Below are 25,666 nucleotides of genomic sequence, written 5' to 3' on the forward strand. Positions count from 1 at the left end.
TTCTTATTGGTAACGCCACGTAGCGCTCTGTATAAAAATCACTGGCTGTGCTGTGTGCAGTCTGTGGCTAGTTTGCATTGTTGTCTGCCATTGTAGTGTTGGGCAGCTGGATGTTAACAGCGCAGTTGGAGGTGAGCCGCCAGCAGTGGTGGATGTGGGGAGTGAAAGGGCAGAGTTTTGAGAGCGGATGATCTGGACAGAGACAGTAAATTTGTAAGACTGGATGTCATGAACTGATATATATATTATGACTTTTGAACACTATTAAGGTAAATACATTGTTTGTTCTCTATCAAAATCTTTCATTTCCTAACTATGCCTATCAGTAGTTAGTGCCTTCTGTAGTTTGAATCTTTTATGTAGCTGGCAGTAGTGGAGCTCGCTGTATTGCAGTAGTTTGAGTAATGAAGATTTTTGTGACGTAAGTGATTTGTGAAACGTATAGGTTAATTTAGTCAGGGCCATTCTCTTGTAGGGATTATTGAAAGTCAGATTGCGTTGCGCTAAATAATATTGTGTGTCAGTTTAAGCACAGTCATGTATAATTTTTCTAAGGGGACGTTTCAGTTTTCAAAATAGCAAACCTCATCTACTACTTTAAGTGTCTAATTCCCTCAGCATCACCTACTATAATTCGACTACATTCCATAATTCTCGTTTTGGTTTTGTTGATGTTCATCTTATATCCTCTTTTCAAGATAATGTCCATTTCGTTCAGTGGCTCTTCCTAATCCTTTTCTGTCTCTGGCAGAATTAAAATGTCATCAGCATACCTCTAAGTTTTTATTTCTTCTCCATGGATTTTAATGCCTACTCCAAATTTTTCTTTTATTTCCTTTACTGCTTGCTCAGTATACAGAGTGAATAACATATTGGATAGGCTACAGCTCTGTCTCACTTCCTCCTCAACCACTCCTTCCTTTTCGTGCCCCTCGACTCATACAACTGCCATCTGGTGCCTGTACAAATTCGAAATAGCCTTTCGCTCCCTATATTGTAATCCTGCCACCTTTAGAATTTGAAAGATCTTTCTATGTCAACAAATGCTACAAACGTAGGTTTTCCTTTCCTTAACCTATCCTCTATGAGAAGTCGTAGTGTCTGTATTGTCTCACTTCTTCCTACATTTCTCCTGAATCCAAACTGATCTTTCCCGGGGTCAGCTTCTACCAGTTTTTCCATTCGTCTGTAAACAATTCGTGTTAGTATTTCGCAACCATGACTTATTAAACTAGTAGTTCCGTAATTTTCACATCTGTCAGCACCTGCTTTCTTTGGAATTGGAATTATTATACTCTTCTTGAAGTCTGAGGGAATGTCACCTGTCTCGTACATCTTGCTCACCAGGTGGAAGAGTTTTGCCATGGCTGGCTCTCCCAACGGTTTCAGTAGCTCTAACGGAATGTTGTCTACTCCTGGGGCCTTGTTTTGACTTAGGTCTTTCAGTGCTTTGTCTAATTCTTCACGTAGTATTATATCTATAGTCTCATCTTCCTCTACGTCCTCTTCCCTTTCCATAATATTGCCCTCATGTACATCGTTCTTGTATAGACCCTCTGTATACTCCTTCCACCTTTCTGTTTTCGCTTCTTTGCTTTGAACTGTTTTTTTTTTTTTTTTTTTTTTTTTCATCTGAGCTCTTGATATTCATAAGGTGGTTCTGTTTTCTCCAAAGGTCTCTTTAATTTTCCTGTAGACAGCACCTATTTTACCTGTAGTGATATATACTTCTAAATCCTTAAATTTGTCCTCTAGCCACTGCTGCTTAGCCATTTTGCACTTCCTGTCGAACTCATTTATTAGACGTTCGTATTCCTTTAAGCCTCCTTCATTTATTGTATTTTTGTATTTTCTCCTTTCATCGATTAAATTCAATGTCTCTTGTGTTACCCAAGGATTTCTACTAGCCCTCGTCTTTTTACTTGATCCTCTGCTGTCTTCACTATTTCATCTCTCGAAGCTACCCACTCTTCTTCTACTGTATTCCTTTCCCCTGTTCTCGTCAGTCGTTTCCTATTGCTCCCTCTGAAACTCCCTAAAACCTCTGTTTCTTTCAGTTTATCCACGTCCCATCGCCGTAAAATCCTGCCTTTTTTGCAGTTTCTTGAGTTTTAATCTGCAAGTCATAACCAGTAACTTGTGGTCCGAGTTCACATCTGCCCCTGGAAATGTCTTAAAATTTAAAACCTGGTTCCGAAATCTCTGTCTTACCTTTATATAATCAGTCTGAAACCTTCCGGTGTCTCCAGGTCTTTTACACGTATAAAATCTCTTTTCATGATTCTCAAGCCAAGTGTCAGCTGTGATTAAATTACATTTTCCCAGTCTCTGCCTCATCTGTGGAGCTAGTTCAGGAACCACACGTTTTTCTGACCTCTCAACAGATATCTCTCCGTTGTGGTTGCACCTACGGTACGACTATCTGTATCCCTGAGGTACGCAAGCCTTCCCACTAACGGCAGTGTCCGCGGTTCATGGGGCCGGACGGTTTCCTTAGTAAATCGAAATACCATATTATTTGCACTGATGGCGTTTATGCCGTTCCCATAACGACGCCCCGCTAAAAAAAACATATACACACTTACACGAGTATGCAGCCGAATCGCTGCCACTGCTACAATGTTAACACGAAGGTGGTCACCCACGGACTGATCTGTTTTGTTGTTGTGCAAGAACAGTGTACTTACTAAATTGTTCTCGTTTGTTCAGGTAACAGTTGGAGGACGAAACGGTGACAGTTGCACATGAGTTTAGTGAACCCTGCCCTAAGTGCAGTATTTCGAAGAGAATAGATGGGCATTATCTCTACATCAGCATAGATATTCAAACGAAACAAGCTTGCTTTTTCGAATGTGTTCTTATTGAAATTTCTGAAGAAACCCGTTCTTGTCTGTGAGCGTCGTACAAGAAAAGTTGAGAACAAGCCAGTGCTGGCAGTACTCTACCTTCAGCTAAAAACACGTTACGTTTTTTTATATGAACATAAGACAAAAACATCGAGACTGGCGTCTTTGAGAGGGATCTGCCAACATTGACAACTTCCCTTGGCCACGCTGAGGAGTCAGTCTGCCCTTAACGTAAAAAACAAGTTTAACTCTTATTCACCGCGTACGAAACCAAATAAAGCGTGATAAGTTGTCTGCAATCACCAAATTTCCTCGTATTCAATTACAGGGTGGCGCACGAAATGTGTTACCAATTGTTTCTTTCACAATTCACGACGCACATTAGATATCCCGCTGGGATCTCTACAGCAGTAACAGCAGAGCTTGGAAAAACAAATGAGTTACGAAATGACGTATAATTCACGATACTGCCGCTAGGAGACTAGTAAGCAGCAATGGCTGACATGGGAGACTGACGACACAGCAATGATTGTTAATTGTGTTACTTTTTCATGAAACGAAAAGCCTTGTTGCGATTCAGAGGCATTTCCGACAACAGTTTAACACACTATGGGTCCTTGCAAGAAGACCATCCACAGGTTGTACAGGAAGGAACAGTATTGGAAGCGAAGCGACCTCGGCCTAAGCCTGTTTGTTCGCCGGAGAATATTGAAGCGGTGTGAGTTGCTGTACAGAGAAGTCCCGGGAAATCGTGTAGAAAGGCAGCTGTGCAACTGGGAATATCCAGACGCTTCGTTCAACGCATTCTTATAAGTGACCTCCATATGTACCCATACAAGATGACCTGTGCACAGAAGCTCACTGAAGAACACAAGCAGCAGAGTCTACTGTTTGCTCAGTGGGCGGAGGATAGGGAAGAAACCCTCAACAACGTTTGGTTTTCAGACGAGGCGCATTTTCATTTAGACGGTGTGGTTAACAAACAAAATGTACACTTTTGGGCCACTGAAAACTCACGAGTGCTTCATGAACAACATTATGCTCAAGGATTACAGCGTGGGCAGCAATTCCCAGTCACGGTCTTATTGGTCCCTTTTTCATTGAAGAAACTGTGAACAGCGACCGTTATTTGAGCATGCTTCGCAATAGCTTCATTCCACAGCTTCTTGCTACTGCCTTGCGCTTCAACACGCAGTGGTTCATGCAAGATAGAGCAAGGCCGCATATTCCAAACACTGTGTTGGAGTTTTTACACGAGCATTTCGACATGCGGATTATTTCAGTCAGGTTTCCAGTTCGCTACAATGACGGACAAAATTGGCCCCCCAAAAGTCCAGTACTCAATCCATGTGACTTTTTTCTTTGGGGGTACCTAAAGGAAAGAATTTTCCCGAAACGTGCACGTGATTTAATGGAGCTCAGAAGACTTATTCTTCAAGCTTGTAGTGAAATTACGGAAGACATGTGCCGTAGGATAATCACTAACTTCAGTGTTCGTTTGAAGGAAGTTAGGAAACGAAATGGGGGACATATTAAGCATGTGCTGAGTTAGAACAAATCTCCATCGACGGCTCTTCATTGTAGTATATGTTCCTTTCAGATTGTATTGACAACACATTTCGTCCGCTACCCTGTATGTGAAAAAAATTAGCGACTCCAGATGCTTAACTAATAACTGGTATTGGAATAGTGGCTGTATCTCTCCTTCTGACTTAAAATATTTATCTTCAGTAAACTGGTGCCTGATAAGGCATAACAATGAAATTGATGAAGACCGATGATTAGTTATGTGTCAAAAGATTTTCAGATGCCAGAGTGCTAAACTAAAACTATTATTAAAACAATGATAGCAGTTCCCCACTTAGCGTAACACTCTTAACTCCCGTAAACTTTGCCCACTATGAGAAATGTGGAACAGCTATATTCTTCTGTTAAGCTTCTTAAATCTGTGAGATTGATTACGAAAAGCTGCACTGAGCCTAAACAGGAACATTCCTTATCAAGAGAACACTTTTTGCGACGACATAAAGCATTTTTGAAGAGGCGAGAAGCATTGCAAGACGAATCTCGCTCAGGATCCCTTCAGCATTGAAAATCGATGAATACGAATGAGGGAACATGGGAGGTCACACAGTCATTTAATGAAGTCGCTGATGGGTAGTGGGCTGGACTTCAGGACAGAGACTGTGTCCTAAATTGATTCCAAAACAATTTCAGTTGAACAGAAAGACAATCGAAATAATAAGTGCCGTGACTTTTTAACAGACACGGAAAAGACAAAATGGTTTCAGTCGTTTTGTCATTGGTGATAATATAGGATTTTCCAGCATCATCACAAAATATAACGCCATAGCGAAACGTTGCGCAGTGCCCAATCTCCTCAGCCTAAGAGAAATCGAGTAAGAAAATAAAAAATTAAGTCGTTTCCTCATTTTCATGTTTTGGCAGAAAGAGTCACATTCGAAAAAAATTATGGATCAGGAATAAACCCCATTCTACAACTACATCTACATCCATACTCCGCAAGCCACCTGGCGGTGTGTGGCGGAGGGTACCTTGAGTACCTCTTCGGTTCTCCCTTCTATTCCAGTCTCGTATTGTTCGTGGAAAGAAGGATTGTCGGTATGCTTCTGTGTGTGCTCTAATCTCTCTGATTTTATCCTCATGGTCTCTTCGTGAGATATACGTAGGAGGGAGGAATATACTGCTTGACTCTTCGGTGAAGGTATGTTCTCGAAACTTTAACAAAAGCCCGTACCGAGCTACTGAACGTCTCTCCTGCAGAGTCTTCCACTGGAGTTTATCTATCATCTCCGTAACGCTTTCACGATTACTAAATGATCCTGTAACGAAGCGCGCTGCTCTCCGTTGGATCTTCTCTATCTCTTCTATCAACCCTATCTGGTACGGATCCCACACTGCTGAGCAGTATTCAAGCAGTGGGCGAACAAGTGTACTGCAACCTACTTTCTTTGTTTTCGGATTGCATTTCCTTAGGATTCTTCCAATGAATCTCAGTCTAGCATCTGCTTTACCAACAATCAACTTTATATGATCATTCCATTTTAAATCACTCCTAATGCGTACTCCCAGATAATTTATGGAATTAACTGCTTCCAGTTGCTGACCTGCCATTTTGCAGCTAAATGATAAGGGATCTATCTTTCTATGTATTCGCAGCACATTACACTTGTCTACATTGAGATTCAATTGCCATTCCCTGCACCATGCGTCAATTCGCTGCAGATCCTCCTGCATTTCAGTACAATTTCAATTTTCCATTGTTACAACCTCTCGATACACCACAGCATCATCTGCAAAAAGTCTCAGTGAACTTCCGATGTCATCCATTAAAAAATTCTTGCAACTAGGGACACTGCATATGTATGTATTACACCGGGGACCTAGAAACGACGGAGAGGCTTCGTCCAGCCGTAGCCCTCAGTGGTTCACAACCCCACAACAGGTCACCCACCCCACAGCCAGCTCACACCGAACCCAGGGTTACTAGGTTACTGTGCGGTACGGCCGCCAATGGACCCCCCGCCACCGGGAACGTCTCATACCAGACGAGTGTAGCCCCAAATGTTTGCGTGGTACAGTAATAATTACGGTGTACGCGTATGTGGAAACAGTGTTTGCGCAGCAATTGCCCACATAGTGTAACTGAGACGGAACAAGGGGAACCAGCCCGCATTCGCCGAGGCAGGTGGAAAACCACCTTTAAATCCATCCGCAGGCTGGCCGGCAGTAACGCGTCGGGCGGATTCGCGCCTGGGACCGGCACGCCTTCCCGCTCGGGGAGCAGGCCGTTAGACCGCGCGGCTAGCCGGGAGGGCGACACTGCATATAGTTCACAATGCTAAATTCCGCATGGCCATGGCCATTTCCATCAGCCAACTTTTGTCGAAAAAGTAATTTTTGTGTTGTACCAGCTCCCTACTACATTCGCCTTATCTTAGTCTATTTTACATTGTTCTGTAGCAATTTTCCAGCATCATCACAAACGTAACGCCATCACAAACATCCTTTTTATTTATTACAACCGAATTCGATTGGTTAAACTTCACATGATACATAGGCCACAATTTGATAGTTTTTCGTAGATAATCCAACCGATTATAGTAAATGATATCATCATCTTGATCCAGACAGCGAAAACCGTTATAAATTATAAGGAACGTGCATCTCAAGACACTATGAAAAGCTTAAAGAAAATCTTCAGAATGAAAACCCACCTTCCTACCGCTAGTAACTTCCATGGGAGTGTTACCAAGGACAGAGGGTGATTGTTCACTAGTTGGCAAAAAAAGTAAATCACCCAAAAGACAGGGTCGGATGTCAATGTAACGTCGTACAAGTACACAACGATTAGAGCTGCAACTCTCTGTGTCAAGTCGAACGGCTATCAGAGTCCGTTAGTCTAGTTCACGTTTAGAGCTGTTACCAGGCATGGTAGGGAATATAAGCGCCACAGACGGCGGCTGGTGGATGATCGAATGAAGGTCGTTGAGATGGCGTGTACTAGTCTGAGAAAGCGTTATCAGCGCCTGACAGAACTGGAGAGAGGGCACATTGTGGTTCTTCATTTGGTCGGCTGGTCGAGTCGTGCTGCAACTAGATTTGTGAGTCATTCAGGTGTGATGGTAACCCAACGCTGGAGTGCAAGGAAACGTGAGAGCGGGAATGCGTGCCGTCAAGGTTCCGATCGACCACGTCTGACCACCACACAAGGAAGGATCGTCGTATTGTGCACCAAACACATCGTAACCCTTCCCCCCCCCCCCGCCCCCCCCCATCTGCACCTATCTACATCTACATGATTATTCTACAAAAAGTTGCCTGGCAGAGGGTTCAATGAACCACCTTCAAGCCGTCCCTATACCGTTCCACTCTCGAATGGCGCGCAGGAAAAAGACCACTTACAATTTTTCTGTGCGAGCCCTAATTTCTCTTATTTTATCGTGGTGATCATTTCTCCCTATGTATGTGTGAGCCAACAGAAAGTTTACGCGATCGGAGCAGAAAACTGTTGATTGGAATTTTGTGAGAAAATAACATCGCAACGATAAACGCCTTTGTTTTAATGATTGCCAATTCAATTCACGTATCAAGTCTGTGTCACTATCTCCCCTATTTGGCGATAGTACAAAACGAGCTGCCCTTCTTTGAACTTTTTCGATGTCACCCGTGAGTCGTACCTGATGCGGATCCCACACCGCACAGCAATACTACAGAATAGGGCGGACAAGCGTGGCGCAAGCAGTCTCTTTAGTAGACCTGTTGCACCTTGTAAGTGTTCTGCCTATGAATCGCAGTCTTTGGTTTTCTCTACTCTCAACATTATCTATGTGATCGTTCCACTTTAGGCTATTTGTAATTGTAATCCCTAAGTATATAGTTGACTTTACAACCTTAAGATTTGTGTTACTTACCGCTTAATCCGAATTTAGCGGATCCCTTTTAGTACTCATGTGAATAACTTCACACTTTTCTTTATTCAGGGCCAATTGCTACTTTTCGCACCATACTGATATCTTATCTAAATCATTTTGCAATTCGTTTTGGTCATCTAATGACTTTATAAGACGGTAAATGACAGCATCATGTGCAGACAATTAATAGGGCTACTCAGATTGTCTCCTATGTCGTTAATATAGATCAGGAACAATAGAGGGCCTATAACATTTCCTTGGGGAACGCCGGATGTTACTTCTGTTTTACTCGATGACTTTCCATCTATTTCTACGAACTGCGACCTTTCTGACACGAAATCGCGAATCCAGTCGCACAAATGAGGCGATATACCATAGACACGCAATTTGGTTAGAAGACGCTTGTGAGGAACGGTGTCGAAAGCCATCTGGAAATCTAAAAATATGAAATCAATTTGACATCCCCTTTCGATAGGACTCTTTACCTCACTAGTATAAAGAGCTAGTTGTGTTTTACAAGAACGATGTCTTCTGAATCCGTGTTGACTATGTGTCAATAAATCGTTTTCTTCGAGGTAATTTCTTATGTTCGAGCACAATATACGTTCCAAAACCCTACTGCAAATCGACGGTAGTGATATGGGCTTGTAATTCAACGAATTACTCATGTTTCCCTTTTTGGGTATTGGTGTGGTTTGAGCAATTTTCCAGTCTTTACGTACGGAAATTTCTGTGAGCGAGCGGTTGTATATAATTGCTAAATATGGAGCTATTGTGTCAGCATACTCAGAATGGAACCTGACTGGTATACAGTCTGGACCGGAGGCCTTGCCTTTATCAGTTATTTAAGCTGCTTTGCTACACCGAGGATATCAACTTCTATATTTCTCTTCTTGGCAGTTTTCAAGAACAAATGACGGACACACTTAAATATTCTGTGTGAATCCGCACCATTGGTCGGAGCCTAGCAGCTGTCGTACTACGGAAGCACTGTGTTATGACTGGACTGCTCTTAACACCACAATAAAAACGCCTGAGTCAGGAGTATTGCCGAGACCGGACACTGTTAACAAATGGAGTGGCATTCTCGTCGGCGATGACCCTTCTGCACTGTCCGGGTTGACCCTCGTCGGGGAGCATGGCGACAATCAGGAGAGGTCCATTTTTCCCCAGGTTTCGGACATGCACAGTGGTGTTTCTCCCGGAGTCATGGTGTGGTGAATCGTAGTGTGCGATTTCAGGTCACGGCTAGTATTGACTGAGGGAATTCTGACGCCACAATATTACGCGACAGCGACAGTATAGAGGTGCCATATTTCAACAGGACAATGCTCGTCCACGGACGCCATATGCCTTTATTAACACACTACTGGCCATTAAAATTGCTACACCACGAAGATGACGTGCTACAGACGCGAAATTTAACCGACAGGAAGAAGATGCTGTGATATGCAAATGATTAGATTTTCACAGCATCCACACAAGGTTGGCGCCGGTGGCGACACCTACAACGTGCTGACATGAGGAAAATTTCCAACCGGTTTCTCATACACAAACAGCAGTTGCCGGCGTTGCCTCGTGAAACGTTGTTGTGATGCCTCGTGTAAGGAGGAGAAATGCGTACCATCAGGTTTCCGGATTGTAGCATATCGCGATTGCGGTTTATCGTATCGCGACATTGCTGCTCGCGTTGGTCGAGATCCAATGACTATTAGCAGAATATGGAATCGGTGGGTTCAGGAGGGTAATACGAAACGCTGTGCTGGATCCCAACGGCCTCGTGTCACTAGCAGTCGAGATGACAGGCATCTTATCCGCATGGCTGTAATGGATCGTGCAGCCACGTCTCGATCCCTGAGTCAGCAGATGGGGACGTTTGCAAGACAACAACCATCTGCACGACGACGTTTGCAGCAGCATGGACTATCAGCTCGGAGACCATGGCTGCGTTTACCCTTCACGCTGCATCACAGACAGGAACGCCTGCGATGGTGTACTCAACGACGAACCTGGGTGCACGAATGGCAAAACCTCATTTTTTCGAATGAATCCAGGTTCTGTTTACAGCATCATGAAGGTCGCATCCGTGTCTGGCGGCATAGCGGTGAACGCACATTGGAAGCGGGTATTCGTCATCGCCATATTGGCGTATCACCCGGCGTGATGGTATGGGGTGGGGTGCCATTGGTTACACGTCTCGGTCAACTCTTGTTCCCATTGACGGCACTTTGAACAGTGGACGTTACATTTCAGATGTGTTACGACCCGTTTCTCTACCCTTCATTCGATCCCTGCGAAACCCTACATGTCAGCAGGATAATGCACGACCGCATGTTGCACGTCCTGTACGGGCCTTTCTGGATACGGAAAATGTTCGACTGCTGCCCTTACCAGCACATTCTCCAGATCTCTCACCAATTGAAAACATCTGGTCAATGGTGGCCGAGTAACTGGCTCGTCACAATACGCCATCACCAGGGTTGGGTTGTTTTTGGGGAAGGAGACCAGACAGCGAGGTCATCGGTCTCATCGGATTAGGGAAGGAAGTCGGCTGTGCTCTTTCAGAGGAACCATCCCGGCATTTGCCTGGAATGACTTAGGGAAATCACGGAAAACCTAAATCAGGATGGCCGGACGTGGGATTGAACCGTCGTCCTCCCGAATGCCGTCATCATTACTCTTGATGAACTGTGGTATCGTGTTGAAGCTGCATGGGCAGCTGTACCTGTACACGCCATCAAAGCTCTGTTTGACTCAATGCCCATGCGTATCAAGGCTGTTATTACGGCCAGAGGTGGTTGTTCTAGGTACTGATTTCTCAGGATTTATGCACCCAAATTGCGTGAAAAATGTAATCACATGTCAGTTCTAGTAAAATATATTTGTCCAATGACTATCCGTTTATAATCTGCATTTCTTCTTGGTGTAGCAATTTTAATGGCCAGTAGTGTAGTGTGCTACTACCGTTAATAGCAATATCCCCAGATGTGGCTCCGATAAAACATGTGTTGCACCAGCTCGTACGTCAACTCTGCCCGAGTGCCAGTGTCCAGGGCATCAAGGAATTGTTACAACAGTTCTGGACCAGCTTGCCTGTGGAGAGGAAGAAACATCTTTCCAGCACCCTTCCAAACCGAATTAGTGGGTACAGTGGGTGCAACGCCATACTGGTAAGTTGGCTACTGCCAAGTTCTTCGCAAATTTCACTCGATTTTGTCGTCACTGAAATAACATCAGATACCCTCTCAACCCATGACGTTTTTCCGTTTGCCCCTTCCGGGTGCTTCACCTTTTTTGTCCGACAGGGTAGTTGGGGCCTTTCAGCAGTGCTACGAAAACTGGAAACAAAGCCTCCGTCGATGTACAACTGATCAAGGTAATCTCTTTAAAGAGGATAGCAATGATATGCAAAAACAAAATTCTTTCAAAAATAAGGTAGCCTCATTCCTGTTCTGCTGCACTTTGTAAGTCTGCGATTAACATTATAGTGGTGTGTTTGGTTCATAAACTTAATTACGAAATGAATTTAGGTAACTGTTTCATCATACAGTTCCTTCTGCTTCTTTCCTCATTTAATGCGTGACACACAGATCCACCTGCTGATACTTGGCATTTCATTATTGTGGATTGAAAGCATTATTGACGCTTCCACTTGAGGATGCTCTCATTCTACGCCCCATAATTTAGCAGTGGCTAACTGGGCGTCTGAACTCATTACTTCAGTTGTCCTGCATTTTACAAAATTTGATCCTATTCCGTCAGTTTTAAATTGGCAGTATTCACTCTTTCACAAATATAGTTATGCAGGGGGAGAAAGGGAGAATAAGTATGAGCATTTTAAACATCTTTGTTTTTGTGACAGGCAAGTCCTACGTCAGGTAAGTCTTGACAACTATCACTTTGATTTGACTTATTCAAATGGCTCAAATGGCTCTGAGCACTATGGGACTCAACTGCTGTGGTCATAAGTCCCCTAGAACTTAGAACTACTTAAACCTAACTAACCTAAGGACATCACACACATCCATGCCCGAGGCAGGATTCGAACCTGCTACCGTAGCGGTTGTGCGGTTCCAGACTGTAGCGCCTTTAACCGCTCGGCCACTCCGGCCGGCATTTGACTTATTCAGTAACTTGATTGCTCCATATGGTTCAGTCATAATCTAAGAATTTATAAACCTATATTTGAGATACCTCAGTGACATTAACTGTGGGCTATTCGATGAACTGCAAGTTTTCAGTTCTTTAGAGACCAAATAAAATCTTAAGTTATACAATATCAAAATCAATAAAATAAATATCTTATACGGTGTGTATGTTGTATAATGAACCAGCATAAATAACACATAATTATTATATAGCCTACAGGTGTCACTGGCGAGTGAGATTGATGTTCGGTGGTTGTGAACACTATAGCGGAAGCTCGTAAGTTTTTATTTCACTATATCGCCTCTTCAAGGTATCTGACGTGTGAATGTCGCAATGGTTACTACATACTAAATGCTTGAACTAAACCTGGCTACCTGTCTTTCTTACATCTCTCTAACCTGCCTTTAGCACATCTGTGACGAATTCAGTGTAATTATCGTAAATCGTAAATAATAACCTCGAACCAAAATTCTCTCGTATTTGATATTCAAGCAAAAACAGTAGCCATCTCCTCTGAAATGGAACACCGTCACAGTGCGACAAACAAATCAGTAATGCATGGGTTGTATTTGTTTTTAGAGTATACCCTAACAAGGATCAGTTGTAGGAAAATAATTTGGTTGTGAGATTCAAATCAAGTCTGACTTTAATAAATCATTTATTTACTCTAACATCTTGAATACACTACGTTAAAATAACAGAGACGAAGATTCGAACGATATGTGCATAAAGTCTCGAAAAGTTAATTGAGATATTGCTCCGGATACAACAAGCACAAAATCATAATTAAACACAAGACTCTCTAGGAGCTCAATTTAATCACGAATACCTCGGAAACACTGTGTGGAGGTACCTCATCTACGTGGAAGACTGCTTGTGAAACGCTACAAGCTTTCCCAATCTCTGCAGCTCATCAGTGCTAAGTAAACGAGTCCAAGACCAAAGAAACAATACAGTTAACCGGACAACACATGTTCCTTAGCGAATTCCGTAAACTGTCTGCCACGCAGAATGTGAATAGCACTAAAGCGAAATGCACCACTTACTCCAAACTTAGCAAACATGCACCTCAATCGCCGCCAGGCCAAGACGTCTCAGCAGGGCCGCAAGTGACCGAAATTATTCTTCTCTAAACCGACTACCCGCTTTTAAGGAAAAAGCGTGGAGGGGATGACACACAGCCAGTGCCACAGTGACCAACGAAAATTTTGCTTTACTGACATCAATACGGGAGAACCCTGCAGCAATTTCCCATTCTCGACTTACAGAACGCAACATCAAGTGATTCGTGTCGGCTGCTAGCCACGCTCCACACACTGCTCGAGCCCTATGCAACTACGCACGTTGGCGGGCAAGACCCATTTGATCGGATAACAAGATCTGAAGGGAAAGGCAACGAATTTTCACACGGTGGGCAAGCAGCATCACGTCGGCCCATTCTTAGATATGTATACAGAGAGGTGAAATCGTTCAGCGCTACGCTGTAGGGGCTTGCAGTGGCTTAGTGGATGGGTGTTGTGTGATGTCCTTAGGTTAGTTAGGTTTAAGTAGTTCTAAGTTCTAGAGGACTGATGACCATAGATGTTAAGTCCCATAGTGCTCAGAGCCATTTTGAGCTTAGTGGCAACTGTCTTCAAGGTGAAAATACACTACTGACTACTAAAATTGCTACACCAAGAAGAAATGCAGATGATAAACGGATATTCATTGGACAGATATATTATACTAGAACTGACATGTGATTACATTTTCACGCAATTTGGGTTCATAGATCCTGATTAATCAGTACCCAGAACAACCACCTCCGGCTGTAATAACGGCCTTCATACGCCTGGGCATTGAGTCAAACAGAGCTTGGATGGCGTGTACAGGTACAGCTGCCAATGCAGCTTCAACACGATACCACAGTTCACATCAAGAGTAGTGACTGGCGTATTGTGACGAGCCAGTTGCTCGGCCACCATTGACCAGAGGTTTTCAATTGGTGAGAGATCTGGAGAATGTGCTGGCCAGGGCAGCAGTCGAACATTTTCCGCATCCAGAGAGGCCCGTTGCCCACATCAAATACAGCCAAGAAACGAGAAACAAAAATGAATGGAATATCGCTAACCATGTCACATGCTACTGAAATAATCACGAATATCGCTTGATTCGGCGAACATTATCATTTGTTACTGCAGTTGAACGGCCTTTCCACGTAAAAGAAAATATGATATTATCGAGCCTATTATTAGATATGCTTTCTCTCATCTTCTCGTGCATATAAATCAGCGCACTGACTTCTAAGAAATCAGTTTTATTATTATGTGCCTTTATTGTATTAACACTATTTTTGTCGCTAATTACCACAACATCTGCAACATTAGGCTCCTTCACCTTCCATTAGGCATTTTTCAGTAAAATGTTCTCATTTATGAGAGTGCAAACTGACGACAATGTCATGACTCATTTCCTATATTAAATCATAGTTACAGCAACTAAAGCTAAGTCAGAAGACGCTCTCCCACCTATCATGTAGTTTATTTACATACTGCACTAGCACTATCACGATCTTCACTTCAGTCCGTTCCGTAGCTGTTACAAATTGTTTAAATTATTTCAAACCTACTCAGGTGTCATGTTCTTTTTCCTTTTTCCTTTTTGGTTTTATACCATTTTCATGTACCCTGATAAATGGAAGCAAAAGCAATTCAGTGCATTGGTTATCAGTTAAAAGCTAAACAACAACAAATCAGATAATGAAAAATGATGCGCTTAAAAAAATCTTACTTTACAGAAATTGAGCGATGGCACATCATGCCATATTAGTCTCTACATATGTTAAATCTGACAGGTGTTTCTATGACTGTGCTTTCGGAACTGACATTACTGAGAGGGATCTGGCAACATTGTCGACTTCCCCGTGGCCACGCTTCGGGGTCAGTCCTTAACGTGAAGCACAAATCTGAAACATGTCCGTAACGTAAGAAACCCAATACAGCGTAAAAAGTAAACATGCAAACGTTTTTATTTAGCAGCCTCTGATCACCAAATTTTCTGGTTTTCAAAGATTGTTAAATAAAAACTGTTATTGGTGTAGTGGTTGCCGTTCTCCTTCTGACATAAAATCTTTAACTTTAGCAGAGTGGTGCTTAGGCAATAAAATGAAGACAATGAACACCAATGATTAATTATATGTCAAATGACGTCCAGCTGCCAGAAAGCTAAAAAATCTATTGTCACAAGAATGATAGCAATGACTCTTTTGGTATAAAGTTCCTAACGCTTATAAAGTGAAACTGTGTTTCTTTAGTGCTTCATGCAGTTGTCATAAACACAATATTACTTTCACCGTTTATATGTTAGCATCGTTAATACGACACAAGCTTAGAACTATGTGTAATTCCAAAAGTCATTGCACTCGATTTGCACTAAGTAATAATTGTTAATATGGACATGGCACTACGGCAAATGCTGTTATTTAGAGGTTCTTCTAAACGACACAGCAGACATACAGAGACGATATACTCGACATGCAGAGACGAAGTAGATAGGTGTCACCAACGGCCTATGTCTATCAATTTCATGAATTCAGAGTTTTACAGCTCTAGCTTCACCAAATCAGAGTGTAAAGATATTACTTTGCTATACTAGTCCAATTTCTAAAACAAGAGTCACCTAGTAACACATCAATCACTGGATTACAAGAACAGAACGAAGCCCATTATGCCTTCCGTCTTACGTGAAGTTTCGGGGCCCTGGACTCACCCTTGAGGTCAGCGATCTCTTGCGCCGTGAACTGAGGTAGCCGAGAGATCCAGATGCCGTCCTTGATGCTGTTATTGTAGATCCGCTCCTTCATGACCGCTGGGTAGTCGCCGTCTGAGGTGTAAATTGGATGAGCAAACCAGCCGAGCTGCGACAGAAAAACCAGACGATAACACACCAGCGGTAAAGTTCTTGCTTTCTGTCACCTTTTGGTAGACAGAATAAATTCATATTAACAAGAATGAAAGACAGAGTCCATTTTATTCTCGTTCAAGTTTTAATTCAAATTAACATTCACTCAAGTGAAAAGCAGCTGATTAAAATATAAAGTTCATAGACGACATAATCATCTTGAAAGATAGCCAAAATTAACTTCCAAAAAATATTGAATGAAATGTACAGGGTTAATAATGTTCAAACTACTTACGAAAGCGAAATAAATTAATAGAAAGAAGAATGTCAAGCTAATATTACAACTGGATGAGACTAAATGAACAACTCAAGGAATGGCAAGCTAATATCACAACTGGAGGAGACTAATCGAACAGTTCAAGGAATTCGTCCATCAAGAAAGCAAGACCACACAATATATGCAAACTAAAAGACGTATCAGAATCTGTTTGGTACATCTGTACCGAAATCTTCATTTATGCGCCATACGCCACTATATTTCCGGTACTCATTAGTCAGATGACAATCATCGTAGCTTGGGGAAAGCCGAGGGCAGCCAGTATTGACGATGTATATGATAATGGAAAGCCTTATGATAAATCAAGTATTCGACAACATAAAACTTTGAAAGTTATCTGTATTTCAATTATTAGTAATAATTAAAATATCGTCTCTTAGATGAAACTACTTATCTTACTTGGAATATCTTGACCTCGCACTTCGACTGAGATACCTCAGTTGTTTCAAAATACTTCTTAAGGAAACTGTCAGAAAATAAGTTGAGCTTAGTGTCAATTTATCCCCCACAAACCCTGTTATGTCACTGCCAATAAGAGGGAGCTCCAACTTCCATCCAAAATCAGCAATGTTAGTCGTAATTTCTGAAAAGGAAGCCAAAAGCGAAGAACTTGGATCACCTGATGTCAGCTGACAGTTAAAACTAAAATGACCAGTACAAAAACCGACTGATAACTTCAAGCAGTTTTATGTTGTAACCGAGAATGTTACATCAGAATCAAATTTTATTACGTGAAAATTTAAGTTCGTATGAACGAAGAGTCTTCCGTCTAAATCAATCGATTACATGCAGATAGAGCGTAAGCAAAAATGTAATTATTCACCTCGTAATATTTTAGCTGTGTGCAAAGAAAGAATTTTTTGTCAAGTCTGAGTTTTAGAGAAGGATCAAAACGCGGTTAGGCTTACGATCTCTTAAAAGCATTTTAGAGAAAAATTCTAACTGCGCCCGATACTGAAAACAAGAGTGACACAAAAGAGGAAGCATGGTGAGCCGCCTCAAACCAATCAAAAATTGTTGCAAGGAAGAAAAAGAACAAGATCCCAGAAACAATAGTGCATTCCTCTGACAGTAACAGAGATGCGCGTGTTGTCATTAAAAAATTTGGTTGCAAATGCGCAAAAACGTAAAAGAAATTCAGAAAAATTAATTTTCACTACCGAAAAAAAATACTTTTTCGTAACCGGAAAAGATAAAAACAGTTTCGTTAAACTGAATTTCAGTTTACATGGTAGACACGTTTTGCACCTTCGCTTTTATTCTGTCCCATCCTGCGTACATAACTCTACTACTGCTTGCAGATGGCGCTGCATCGAAGTTGGTGTGTTGACTGTGGGCACAGGCGAAAGTTACTGTAGGGGCTGCACAGGGTAAAAGGCTGTATATTGTGTTCGGTGGTGTGAGTGTGTTGGTTATCTCCATGTACACTTTGGGAAGTTACTGTTTTACGTAGGTAGCGGAACAAAGTCCCGACAGTGATATGAAAGTGCATTTATGTTTTGCTTTTCACTTTAAGCGTTTAAAGAATGGACTTCATATAAACAAATCGTGGAGTGGACCGTATTTTTAATAACGATTTTAAATACAGAAAGCAGAGTAAAATGATGACGGGTGACGTTTTGTGGAAGCGCACGAAGAAGAATTGCCGGCCGCGGTGGCCGAGCGGCTCTAGGTGCTTCAGTCCGGAACCGCGCGACCGCTACGGTCGCAGGTTCGAATCCTGCCTCAGGCATGGATGTGTGTGATGTCATTAGGTTAGTTAGGTTTAAGTAGTTCTCAGTTCTAGGGGACTGATGACCTCAGATGTTAAGTCTCATAGTGCTCAGAGCCATTTGAACCATTTGAAGTCCCCCCTGATTTATGGTCCAGTATAGCAGCAGATCAAATCAGAACTACAGAGGCTGCGGAGTCGTTTCATCGACATTTAAAACAACAATTTTACGAACACCATGCTTCTATTCACGAGTTTACGGAGGTATTAAACAATATTCCAAAGTGAAACATACCTGTATTTGAACACAGTGCATTCTAAAAGAAAAACAGATAGACGTGACCGTGGAAATCGGCGTTTTGCTACTGAATTGTGGGACAAATATCAGCGTGGTGAATCTTCATTACTGGAATACGTATAAAGAATTGCACATCGCTTCCAGTATGTCCGTCACTGGGACAAAAGTTTCACCGGGGCAACCAGTGTGCTGCGCTGCCATTCCAAAGGTAAGCTGTTTTACTCTTTATATTTGCGGTACTGACTTCTAATATTTTGCGGTAACGAGACATGCAATTTTGCGGTGATGAAAACAGGATATTCAGGAGTAAAGCTAGACTGTTTTGGGAAGTGAAATCCACGGAAAAATGCGACGCCCTAGACAGCGGCTTCACGCACCATAGCCTCGCGGTGTTGACCCCAGACGGAGAGATGCCCATTCTCGAAGTGCGCACCTCGGTCAGATCAACGGATCTCTTCCCAGCCGCCCTGCAGCACGAGATGAGCCGTTATCGTTGATGAATCACAATCAGATGCGGATGACGCACTGGGCGTCAGCTGAAATATCTCTCAAGTACGGAACTAGGCCGGCAGCGATAGATTAACTCCTGTTGTGTTCGAAGCTCAGCTCAGCTCTTTCATGGTGCTATCAGTTCACGCTCACCTGTTGTCCAACAGTGCTCTAGCCAGTCACAGTTCTCCACAGATATTTCAGTGAAGTCATAACATAAACGTAAACTCCGTCCACAGACCGTCGTGGGCCCATCGGTAACGACCGACCGCCATGTCCTCCACTGCCAATGGCGGCGCTGGATACGGTGTCGACGGGCATGTGGTTTGCACCCGGCCCTTGTCATTTTCGTGACGTGGAGCCGCTACTGCTCGACCAAGTAGCTCCAAATTCGAACCTCGATAAATAAAAACACCGGGTGGTTATAATTAAACTTTCCCTATTTAACACTTTATAGCACGGAAACTAACTACCGTACGAGTACCAAACGTGGTAACCTTAATGTCAAGGACATGGGGCAGAGAAATAATGCAGAATCAATTCAAGTGAAACACTTTTAATGCGCTGCTACGGTACATCATACCATTACATACCGGTACCAGTACTGCTACAAAAGGGGCTCAATACAGCGCCCATCAGTGGCCAGAAGAGTCTGAAAGCGCAGGACTCCATTCTGCGCAGCAGAACGAAGCATGTCCGTAGATATGCTGGCCACCTCTCTTGACATGCTGCGCTTCACATCAGCGCACGTGTGAATGTTCCCCCGGTAAACTCTGTCCTTCAGGTAGCCCCAGCCGGCCGGAGTGGCCGTGCGGTTCTAGGCGCTACAGTCTGGAACCGAGCGACCGCTACGGTCGCAGGTTCGAATCCTGCCTCGGGCATGGATGTGTGTGATGTCCTTACGTTAGTTAGGCTTAATTAGTTCTAAGTTCTAGGCGACTGATGACCTCAGAAGTTAAGTCGCATAGTGCTCAGAGCCATTTGAGGTAGCCCCACAACCAGCAATCACGGGGAGTGAGATCAGGCGATCATGGCGACCAAGTACTTGAAAACGATCGGCTGATAAATTGATCGTTCGCAAATGTGTTTCGGAGAAGCAGGTGAACTCCTCGAGCGATGTTCGGTGGGATCCCATCTTACATGAAAACTATTGAGATCAATGCGTCTCTCTCCTGTAGGGCAAGTATGACACTCTGGCTATGCATATCGTAGTAACGCTGGCCAGTCACACTGCACGCCTTTGGTCCTTGGACGTCAACCTGTTCAAAAAAGAAGGGGCCAATGATGAACGTAGGTGTGAAGCCACACCATAGGGTGACACGTTCACCGAACAGAGGAACTTCATGCACAGTGACTGGAGGTGAAGATCCCCACAATCGGAAATTCTGTGTTCGCCTCACCAGTCAGAGAAAAATGAGTTTCGTCTGTCCATATAATGGTCCAAGATCAGCCATCGTCAAGATCAATCCTCATGAGAAAGTCGAGAGCGAGGCTAACACGTCGTTGTTCGTCCTGTAGTTCAAGCTAATATACCATTTGAGAATAGTTCGAAGCACCTTCCGTACAGTGGACCACGGGATGTTCAACTGTAATGCCACAGCAGGCGCACTGCCTGACGATCGGGAATTGCGGGCAGCGTTGTCTGCCACAGCAACAGTGATTTCATCAACCACCTGTGGTGCAACTGGCCGTCTGTCTCCTCCCGGAGCGACGCCCAGTTCTTCGCTTGATTCGAACTTCTTCATCATGCTCCGCAAAGCGGGTGGAGAAAGAGGGCCCTTCTGTAACCCATTCAGCCGGCGATATTCTCGAAGTGCAGCTGCAGCAGTACTGTTGTTTTGATAATAGGGCTTCCCTAATAATGCCCAGCTCCTTTCGTCCAAGCTCATGTTGACACGTCAACAAGTGCACTGCGACTAGTCAGGTGTGTGAGACTGTGAATCACGATGACTGATCACAGCACCCGGTTGCCACTGCAGGAACTGGACAGTAGCGCTGTGACGCATAGAAATCATGCAGCCAAAAATCTGGACATTAATGCTACCAAGTTTGGTTCTCGTACGGTAATCAGTTTCCGTGTTATAACGTGTTAGATAGGGTAAGTTTAATTATAACCACTCGGTAGTTGTCCGATTCCTTAACTAAATACTCCGATAAATAGAAGAATACATGGTAAATCGGAGCGATTGTCATGACACACCTCCCGCAAACAGTCTATATTTCAAAATTAAGTGTTTCATTAGCTGTTTCCGATGCCTTCTGCCACTCAGTTCTTCGCGACACTCCTTTGCTTACTTAAAAATGGATAATATAGAGGAGAGTGTCGTACCTGAAGGGCTGTACCAGGGACTCATTATATTGTTTTAGTTGTTGTGAGACGTGGGGTTTTGTTGTGTGCAGTGTTTCTAAACACCACGGGTTTTACATATTTCACCTCCGTATTGTATATTAAAGCTATTTGGAGGACCTTGTTAATTCCTCAATTACAGAGTTTTATGGAAAGCAAACACAGGGTGAACATTAACAAAACAAACAAACTGCATGGACGGATTCCTAACTGGAAATGGAGGAAAAGAGGTCCTACGAACATGTGTCCAGAAATGGACGGTGTGCATGCAACACCAACAAATAGTCCCAGAACAAAGTATAGACCTGCATCGCATCCATGTCACAACACATGTTAAAAGTAGCTTCCATGCGATCGCAGGAGGTAGAAATAGTAGCGGTTGTTATGCAGGGTACATACACTTCTGGCCATTAAAATTACTACACCACGAAGATGACGTGCCACAGACGAGAAATTTAACCGACAGGAAGAAGATGCTGTGAAATGCAAATGATTAGATTTTCAGAACATTCACACAAGGTTGGCGCCGATGGCGACACCTACAACGTGCTGACATGAGGAAAGTTTCCAACCGATTTATCATACACAAACAGCAGTTACCGGCGTTGCCTAGTGAAATGTTGTTCTGATGCCTCGTGTAAAGAGGAGAAATGCGTACCATCACGTTTCCGACTATGATAAAAGTCGGATTGTAGCCTATCGCGATTGCGGTTTATCGTATCACGACATTACTGCTCGCGTTGGTCGAGATCCAATGATTGTTAGCAGAATCTAGAATCGGTGGGTTCGGGAGGGTAATGCGGAACGCCGTGCTGGATCCCAACGGCCTCGTATCACTAGCAGTCGAGATGGCAGGAATCTTATCCGCATGGCTGTAACGGACCGTGCAGCCACGTCCCGATCCCTGAGTCAACGCATGGGCACGTTTTCAAGACAACAACCATCTGCACGAACAGTTCGACGACGTTTGCAGCAGCATGGACTATCAGCTCGTAGACCATGGCTGCGGTTACCCTTGACGCTGCATCAGAGACAGGAGTGCCTGCGATGGTGTACTCAACGACGAACCTGGGTGAACGAATGGCAAAACGTCATTTTTTCGGATGAATCCAGGTTCTGTTTACAGCATCACGATGGTCGCATTCGTGTTTGGCGACATCGCGGTGAACGCACATTGGAAGCGTGTATTCGTCATCGCCATTCTGGCGTATCACCCAGCGTGATGGTATGGGGTGCCATTGCTTACACGTCTCGGTCACCTCTTGTTCGCATTGACGGCACTTTGAACAGTGGACGTTACATTTCAGATGTGTTACGACCCGTGGCTCTACTCTTCATTCGATCCCTACGAAACCCTACATTTCAGCAGGATAACCGCATGTTGCAGGTCCTGTACGGGCCTTTCTGGGTACAGAATATGTCCGACTGCTGCCCTGGCCAGCACATTCTCCAGATCTCTCACCAATTGAAAACTTTTTGTCAATGGTGGCCGAGCAACTGGCTCGTCACAATACGCCAGTCACTACTCTTGACGAACTGTGGTATCGTGTTGAAACTGCATGGGCAGCTGTACCTGTACACGCCATCCAAGCTCTGTCTGACTCAATGCCCAGACGTATCAAGGCTGTTACTACGGCCAGAGGATCTATGCACCCAAATTGCGTGAAAATCTAATCACATGTCAGTTCTAGTATAATATATTTATCCAATGAATACCCGTTTATCATCTGCATTTCTTCTTGGTGTAGCAATTTTAATGGCCAGTAGTGTATTTTCACCTTCAAGACAGCTGCCACTAAGCCACTGCAAGCCCCTACAGCATTGCGCTTAACGATTTCACCTCTCTGTATACATATCTAAGAATGGGCCGACGTGATGCTGCTTGCCCACAGTGAGAAAATTGCCTGTTATGATATTTCAGCTTGCACCATGTTGGCGAACCTCCTGCCTGGAGTTCCTTCTAGGGCTCGTCTCAATATCTTGTAGAACCCCGTCTTTCAAATACGGTGCACGCACTGTCCGCCGCCTCACTGCACATTCGTCTGTCTGGAAGAACACGTGATCACACAAGCGCCCGAAAACGGCTTGATATGTTTTGTAATGTGATTGGTGTCTCGTAGGGTACTTGTTTTGGTATAACCGTGCTGCCTCTCGACCACCTGCTTGGTCTCGGCTTGTTCCCCATATGAACAGCAGACCATTCTGCTGCTTACAGTACACTGCGCCAATCACGCAGCCTACAACACACAAGGAACACGTGACACGTGGTCACAGAATCTGTCCTTCGTCAGCGCCATCTACAGTGACAACGTCGCACTTCCGGGCATATGTTTATAGGACCTTTTTCCTCCATTTCCAGTGAGGAATGAGTCCCTACAGTTTGTCGGTTTTATTAATGTTCACCCCGTATTTTTTTAAACGTGCGGACGTTAAAGTCGTACTTCGTTGGTACTGCACCATCCTGTGGCTTGAAAAGGAAGACGCACTTCTACGACGAAACCTTGATATTTGCGAAGACCGGAGTTTCTCTAATGTTCAGCAACTTACCCTGTATTGAAAATGGAAATTTGTGTTAGTCGACAATAGCTTTTATTTAAGAACGTTTTTATCTTGCAACTCGTTTTTGATAATACTTCCTAATTTGATTTCACTTATTGATTATTGGCGTGTACTTGAGTAATAATGTAACACAAGATCATTAAATACAGTACTGAACAGATTTTCTCGACTGAAATACTTCTAAATTCGATCAGAATATTTATCCCACGTGCTTGCCCATGTTGTACCTTGCAATAGGTTTTCACATTTAGTTAAAAAAAAGAAGTTACCTTTCCGGAGTACGTTTTGTAATTTTAGAAGCAGTCTGCAAAAATATGAAGTGAGTGCTATCATTTCAGAATGGAATAAGAATAGATATTACATTTCTATTATTGGGCTGGCTAGAGGCGAAAGTCTGCATGTTAAGAAAAGGAAGGAGTATTAACATCCCGTCAAGATCGAGGTCATTAGAGACGGAGAACAAGCTCGTATTGTGTAAAGGATGGGGAAGGAAATCGGCCGTTCGCTTTCAAAGAAACCGTTCTGACATTTACCTGGAGCGATTTAGGGAAATCACAAACGACCGGTATCTGGGTGGCCGAATGCGGGTTTGAATAGTCATCCTTCAGAATGCGAGTCCAGAGTGCGTACGATTGCCCCACCTCGCCCGGTCCGAGAAGTGTTCCGTGACACAACACATTCCGCTGCAGCTGTACAACTGACTTCAAAGAAGTAGAAGTATTCGACTCTCTCAGAAAAGAGACAAGCTATTCAGGCTGTTGAAGGTGGAATGCAAAAACAGGGCTGTTTTCCGCCATCCACGCCAACGACAGTCCCAAAATTCCGAGACAATTGGAAACTGCTCTGATTGCCAACGGGTTTCCTACATCACGTTAGGTATGTGTTGTGTTTGAGGTGTTTCCATATTTTAGTCCAACCATTGTAAAAATTTTGTACCTGCTTCCAGGATAGTTTGGTAATCAGGAACGCTACCGGTTTCATTCGATAGCAAATCTTAGAAAGGAAACGCAGACGAAACAGAATGGGAAAAACTAATGACCATATCTCATTGACAGTGAAAGCAGCACAAACAATATACAATAATACACATATCAAAGAAAGTTTTGCATCACCCCGTTCCCAGAACTCCTGAAGATAGACGTTGGCTGTGGATATTCCATCACAGACACAGTCTCTTTGACTGTTCAGAGATGTCACTAAACCCGCCCAAAGATGTAAACAACCATGTATGAGCAGCGCCTATTAGATGGAGGGGGTCCAACAGCTGATCAGTTCCAATCATTTCGCCAGGAAGGAAGTACACGGCTCGTGTTGTCTGTAGTTCAACCATGGTTAGACGGTCAATACTGCAGTTCGATCGCGTTCTCATTGTTACTTTGTGCCAGGAAGGGCTCTCAACGCCGGCCGCGGTGGTCTAGCGATTCTAAGCGCCCAGTCCGGAACCGCGCGACTGCTACGGTCGCAGGTTCGAATCCTGCCTCGGGCACGGATGTGTGTCATGTCCTTAGGTTAGTTAGGTTTAAGTAGTTCTAAGTTCTAGGGGACTGATGACCACAGCTGTTAAGTCCCATAGTGCTCAGAGCCCTTTTTTTTTTTTTTTGGACTCTCAACAAGGG

The 25,666-nt window shown here is 43.6% G+C and overlaps 1 protein-coding gene across 1 annotated transcript in view; it reads right to left on the reverse strand.

Annotated features, from left to right (window-relative positions):
- Positions 1 to 25,666, reverse strand: part of LOC126413089 (myrosinase 1-like) — a 298,790-nt gene that overhangs the window by 49,930 nt on the left and 223,194 nt on the right. The window contains exon 7 of the mRNA XM_050082984.1: positions 16,178 to 16,325. Within this exon, the coding sequence (XP_049938941.1) occupies positions 16,178 to 16,325 (148 nt within the window). The remainder of the gene's footprint in view (positions 1 to 16,177; positions 16,326 to 25,666) is intronic.

Source organism: Schistocerca serialis, chromosome 7, assembly GCF_023864345.2.
Source record: "Schistocerca serialis cubense isolate TAMUIC-IGC-003099 chromosome 7, iqSchSeri2.2, whole genome shotgun sequence".
Lineage (NCBI taxonomy): Eukaryota > Metazoa > Arthropoda > Insecta > Orthoptera > Acrididae > Schistocerca > Schistocerca serialis.